The sequence below is a fragment of the Morone saxatilis genome, unplaced genomic scaffold (assembly GCF_004916995.1).
Source record: "Morone saxatilis isolate NCDOM2014 unplaced genomic scaffold, NCSU_SB_2.0 Contig11, whole genome shotgun sequence".
NCBI lineage: Eukaryota > Metazoa > Chordata > Actinopteri > Moronidae > Morone > Morone saxatilis.
This window is the reverse complement of record NW_023339663.1, coordinates 29,348,211-29,355,124: the sequence shown is the minus strand read 5'-3', so window position 1 is coordinate 29,355,124 and position 6,914 is coordinate 29,348,211. Positions and strand designations below refer to the sequence as shown.

Sequence of the window (6,914 nt, the reverse complement as noted above, 5' to 3'; positions counted from 1 at the left end):
TAAAGGAATATCTTATTCTTATCTTATTCTTATTCTTATTATACTGTTCTCTTGCTGTCCACAGAGACACTCACTAAAGTTTCACTAGCCGAAGGGTTGAGGACTGTGTGTTTTTTATTTATTTTTATTGTTTGTTAGTTTGTACTGTGAGCTTTAAATTGAAGTGCATCTGTTTTTAAAGAGTCCTTCAATTTTTATCCAATCCAAGTCTTTAGGCTGTTTATTCAGTATATCAGTTTGTAAATTTATCTATGAAGTAGACTACATTTTTCTACAAAGCCTACATTTAATTCTTTATCCTGAATCAGTTATGGAAGGAAAAGAAGGAAGGACAGCTGGACCAGTCAAGAACTGAAATGTATTTTTTAAATGTCTAGCTTTTCGATACAAAAAACTTCAGTGTAGTATGAACTTTGTCATTAAAAACGTAAAAGCCGGTCCCAAACAGTGCAAACAGGAGCGGATCAGAAAACAAGGAGGCTTCATAATAAAAAAAAAAGGTGTCCAAATATACTTATACTATCAAACAGGGACTTAATATAGGCCTGCTACTCTCTGCAATTGAGGTAAATAGATATATAATATCAAATATAGCTTCTATTTGAGGAAATACAGTATATGAGCCAGAGTCAGCCAGGACAAGTCAGCAATTTCCTAAAGTCTGATCAGCCCAACACCTAACACCCTGTGACCAGGAACAGTTTTGTGAAAGCATAAAGTTATGGTGTAAGGCATGCAATATGACAGCTCCCATACAGACAATAACTTAGACAAATCACAGTTTTTTTTAGACTGAGGTGCAGAATGAATGTTATTTTTGCCTTGTGTATAAACTGGATCACACTGAATATTTCTGCATACTGGGGTCCATAAACAGTATTGGAATTAATCAGAATAAAAGCTGAGACTGTGGATTCAGTGAGACCACTTGTATTCATGTGTGATGATGTTTGTCCCCAAAGTAGTCATTTCATTATCGACCATTTCTTGTATAAAATGAGCTATTATGAACTCTAATCACAGTCTTGTGAGACTGGAAACCACCAGTCACATTTGCCGGAAAGACACATAAAGCTGTGATGTGAATGTGACCTCAGGCATGCTGGACATTTTGTGTTGGCTTCTGTGATGTTATTGTGGCTTTAGTCCCTGTCCACCACATTAACATATCACATGTTCTTTCTCTCTCTGCTTATCTCCAGTCAGGTCTTCAGGATGGTAACAGGGTGTGTGAGCGTGTCTGAGGACAGCAGCAGCAGACAGCAGCAGTCATGGAGGTGGAGGGCACTACGGAGCCAGCCTTTGTGGACGTGGACCAGGGCCTGACTCTGGCCTGCATTGCCTTCCTATGCCTGCTGCTGGTGGCCATGATCATCCGCTGCGCAAAGGTCATCATGGACCCCTACAGCGCAATCCCCACCTCTACATGGGAGGAGCAGCACCTCGATGATTGACACGTACAGTACATCTGCATTATGTGTGTCCTCTCCAGGCAACCGTACTTGACAAACCAGCAAAGTCTACACACAAGAAAAAGATTCTTCAAGGATTCTGTAGTGAGGCAGGGCTTCTGTATGAAAACGTAATGACAAAATCACAATCCAATCACTTCCAAAATTAAAAAAAAACATGTTAAATATTTTTCTTTTAAGAGTACCACTTTAGAGTATTTTAGTTATTCTAAAATGATGGAGAAACACTCACACACTCACACTCTGAAGAGTGAACTTCTTTTGCTTGAATACACATTCTTGGGTTCTTGATACTTCCTGAAACAGTTCTGTAAGGGTTCTTTATAGTCTCACAGAGCATTCTGCCATGGTAAAGGTAGAAACACCGTCTCTGGTACTATACAGAACATTTTAGTTCACAGTACAGAAATACATACAGGCATGAACATGAAATCTACACGTATGGTAAGACGCATGTTGGGAGGACGAAATATAAAGATTGTTTTATCCACTCATGGATTGACTAGGAGGAGAAAGAAAGTGGGGAGCTGCTGGGATTGCATTGATGGAACAACTACAGAGTAAAGCACATAAACTTGGCTTTTTGTATCTACCTAGAGATGTCTTCAGGAGCCCCAGGGCTGCCTTACATTCCTGTTGGACAAACAAACACAATCAGTAATGGCGAGTGGTCGCCATCCTCGACTGATCGCACTTTCCCTTTACATCTGTTCAGACTGGAGTGACGAATTAGCAGAAGATAAACATAAAGAAGAAAAGTCACAAAACCTGTAAAGTCTTGGTCACATGATTGAAAAATAGAACAAAGAATGAAAGGGGCCCAATCATGACAAAATGAGGGGGAAAAAGTGTCTGAAATTGAGTTACTTGTTAGCTTAACTAGAAGCATAATTCTGGTTTATTACAACCTGATTCATCGTAGTTTGATTGCTGAGATCTGGGAACATGGCGAATCACACTAAAGAAAAAGAAAATGATCAGCTTAACTGTCTGTTAGAAAGTGCAAACATCCATCACAGTTTCTACAACTGCTTCCTGCTTCAGCTTTAACCTACAGTACAGCAGTATTTCTTTCCCAGGATGGCGAAGTCATGAAATTAACTCATTTAAAACTTGACTTATCGCTTAGCTGACTGTTCTAGGCTTTTTTGTGGTATTCCATGACAACCATTATCATTTCTGTTTTTCTATTGGTGTATCACTAGTATAGCTGATCATAACTACGAAAATAAGACCCAGGTTGTGAGAAACCAGAACCATCCTATCATGGAATATACACAAGCTTTGAAGAGATTGGCCACTTTGATCAAGTTAGCCATTATGTGTTGACAATATACTGTAAGAATTAGCATACAGTTGTGGTTGATAAAGTGTACAAATGGAGACTATGGTTTTGCTCTACACAGTGGATGGCAGTGTGGCATGGAGCTTTAAGGGCATTCCACAATTTAAAAGAAACAGATGAAACAATCACTCAAACATTTAATGTTAACTTAAAGATTAAACTGAGCAAAAACCAGAACCAGAACTTGAGGATTTCCATTACATGGCCATTTTAAAGGGGCACTCCATTGATTTTACGTGTCGAAGTCAGTTTGCTAGTCATGGGGAATAGTAGTCAGCCTTTTAGTCATATCAAGTCCAATGTCACATCCAAGCTAGTTGCTGTATTACTAGCCTCTGTAACTCAATTCAATCTATGATTGTGTTAGTTTGATTAACATGTTCCTGGGGTTTAGTATCCATATTCTAAGATAAATGAGTACCTACGAAGGTACTGAAAGTGCAGTAACCTACTACAAGAACTTTTTAACTGGTTTCTGTATTCCTAATGCTGACACTGGGCTGGATTCCCCTTGAGGTCAATGAAACAAGACGGTGGCTGCTGCTTTTGTCCACAGGGGCCGCCAGAATTAACACAAAATGAAAGCTACTTGTGTCATTGTAACTTGTTTTTTTGCCAAATATCTACTGACACTCTTTGAATTTATTTATTTCCAACTAGCTTTAATCACTACCATCTAAAAACCCCTACACCAGTCAGCCCTCTCTTCCCTGCTGTTATTACAGACATGTCAAAATTAGCCACAGACACATACGGTGATTTTTAACCCAATATGGTTTATTTTGAATTGCCTTCCTTGTGTGGAAAAACTGAATGAACTGCACCACTTAATGTTGAGTCGGGTAATGCTTCAGTGCTTCTTACTTCTGGAACAGAACCTAAAAGTTCTGGTGTCATTTCAGCTTTCTGTAATTTCTCATGTGGCTCTGAAGGAGTTTTGTTAAGTCAGGGAGAAAATAACCCTGACGATGGCATCAGGATTATGTCCCAAATTTCTCGTCTGGGGGATCAATAAAGGATTATCTTATTTTAAATTGGGCTTTGAAACATGGAGGATGGGTCTGACGAAAGATGCTATTAAATTGCCTTATGAGAAGTGTAGGATCCTGGGTTTTTGGAGCTTGACCCATACTAGGTTTTTCAGCCTGTGCTTCTGTTTATGTAAGTGCGATACCAAATCACTAGAGTGTCCCTTTAAATCATACAAGATATCAGTAAAATGTAAGGGAGGCCTTTGTCAGTTGATTTCATTGTACGCTAGATTTTGTATGTTTTATAAAGAATTATGACTTTCTTACAGGACCTGATCGACTTGTATTTGCCTGAGATTCAGTGTCTGAGTATACCTATTGAGCATTAACGCTCAGACAATCTGTAGCATTTTAGCCTTTGGAGTAGCAGTCATGCTTGATTATGTGCTACTGCCACAGCATGTCCTCCCCTGTTGCTGAAAAAAATGCACACACATACAAAGGCAAAACTACAAAACAGACACATGTTGTCTGATACATCACGGCTCACAGCAGTATGAACTTTTACACCCTGCTTCTGTTCATAAATTGGCCTTGTTTGCTTTGCCTGTCTCAGCCAATAGTTTAGAACAACCTGAGGTATTCTTATTGCTGTTAATTGAATCTGTCTCTGACTTATGTATCTGCCTAGACAGCATTAATCATTAATGAAATGACTGTCAGTTGCATGTTATGAAGTGCCTATGCTTACAGTAAATCACAGAAGAGCCATTTAGCACAATGCTGAGTTCCACATCAGCCCCTGAGTCCCTGTACCTTGAATTCCTTGGACAAATGAACATATTTTGGATGGTAAAACAGCACATTATGCTTCTCTTAAGGCAGAAGGGTTAAATAGCTGTGCTTATTCCTTTTTTCCGGGGATCTCAGATATCAAGGAAAAACAGTGAAGGTGCATGGTGGCGGGGGTCAGTGTGGAAGCCAGCAGTTTACTGATACGCTTGACTTAAAAATTGAGTGGAGGTTATTAAATAACTTATTTAATATGCTGTCTAATCATGTGGTGAAGCACCCTAGTTTAGCAGTACCGCAGAGTGGAGAAGACCGAAATGCATTGCCCAGTGCCCACTGGACACGACTGCATCGCGTTCTGGCTACTTACGCAGCTCTGTTCTCTGCTCCACTGTTTTTATGCTCCAGCTCTATTGTTGCTCGCCTTTCTAATTACCTGTGAATGTATAAAAATGCCTCTGTTTATTGGACATTGACATAGATGCATTTCCATTTCCTGAGTATGGAGAGCTGAGATGAGAGAAAAATATGTATTTAAATATTTCTCTGCCATTGTCAAGTATCCTGACGGTGCTTGATGGTTACACAGAACCATCTGGGAAGTCATCATTGGAAAAGTTTGGAAAAGGGCAGGCACTTTCAAAAAATACAGGTGATTAGATGAACATCTGTCTATCACTGTTTATCATCGGTGAACAACCAATCAGATAAATAAACCATATAATGTAGTCAAACTTATACTAAAGCTAGTCTGAAGGAGAGTGAAAACATCTTTTTCACAGAGTAAAGCGTTCGTTATCGTTCTTTGCTCTTGGGTGCTTATTGGTCCGAACCGCTGTGGTCCGGACAAAATGCACATAGCCTGACAAGATGAATTCTGGCATGCTCTCTTGATTTTGTAATCTCACAAGTACAACTGCCGGTCGGTTAGTTATCAGGTTATTTAACTGAATAAAGGACAGCCACCAAACATCTGTGACCACCTCTAAATGTAGTAAATGTGTCTGCTGAAGAACAAACACTTGCCGGTACTTTCAGTGGGCATTGAGGCTGCAGCAGAGCCTTGACTGAGCGACACTGTAGCCACATTGTAACCGCGATGCAGCCGGATTCAGTGGGAACGTAAGGGATATATCCGTGTTGTGTTTAAAGACCACTGAAGCAACCACTGCGGGCAAACAGCTAGCACATGTAAGAACAAGTTAGTGAGTGAGGACTTTTTTGGATCCTCGAGGTGCTTCACACCCATAAAAGCCTGGACTGCAGTACAATAAAGATGATTGTGAATTACAAAACTGCCAACAGTACCTGTCTTTTGTGTGCTTTATAACGGAACATAAATGGAACTGGAAGCTAATCTCACATTATTTTGGACATGTAATTGGGTCACACCAGAAGCCTGATGAAATTCCATTCAGAGCTTATCCGCGGGGAACCGGCTGCCAGCCCTAAGGCCTTTTACATCAACTTCTGTCTCACATAATAGGCCAATTGGTACAGAGATGAAAATCTCTAGTCGTGCTCAGAGTCAAGGGCATATTCTGCACATTCAACCATCCACAGGGCTTTGAAGGTCAAGTTGAAGGTACATACAGTATATTATGATAATGAGGTCTACATTGTGAGAATGTAAAACAGTGATTTAATTTGCCATGACAGTTAAATTGTGTTCTGTTTCACTCTTGGCTCTAACCTTGGCTCTGAGTTGGCAGCCTGCTGTTTGCTTCAGCCCTGTCTGTGAAAAGGTCGGCCTTCCTCTCATGTCGAGCATGCTTAAGGGGGCACAGGGCACCGTTTACAGCATTCAGTATGCATCTGCCTCCTGCTAACATCTCTCTGGCATTTACATCTTGGTGAAAATTCGGCATGAGTGAATATTTCACACCAAATCCCTGATCTTTGTGAACTGCACTGTGTGTGTGTCAGGGCTAGCAGGTGTCCCTTATTACAATGCCTGTGTTATAAGAAATTAGATATTCACATTTATGGAGAAAGCCTCAGTCAGTGTTATAACTGACTTTTTGTTGGCCGGAACTACTACTACCTTCTTGGAGGTAAAGTTATAGATATATATGCTATATGGCCAAAAGAAGGACATCTTCAGGTGACAGTGAGAGAGGGTTCAATATTCAAGATCCCTTCCAGACATGTATTCAGACATGTTTTTTCTGCAAAAAAAAAAGTACAATATCCACATTTAAATCTAAATATGCAAAAGTTGTTTCTAAAGTTTTCCTGCTGGACACAAGATGTCTCCTACTTCACTGTAAAGTCCATTCTCAGTGGATGTGCACTGGTGGCTTCAAGTTTCTACATCACACTGTACAAGTTGAT

General features: G+C 40.0%; 1 protein-coding gene across 1 annotated transcript; it reads left to right on the top strand.

Annotated features, from left to right (window-relative positions):
* The first annotated feature begins 1,271 nt into the window (after positions 1 to 1,271).
* Positions 1,272 to 1,454, top strand: LOC118343207 (cortexin domain-containing 1-like). Its single transcript, XM_035681966.1, has one exon. The coding sequence runs from the start codon at positions 1,272 to 1,274 to the stop codon at positions 1,452 to 1,454; it is 183 nt and encodes a 60-aa protein (XP_035537859.1).
* The last annotated feature ends 5,460 nt before the right edge of the window (positions 1,455 to 6,914 follow it).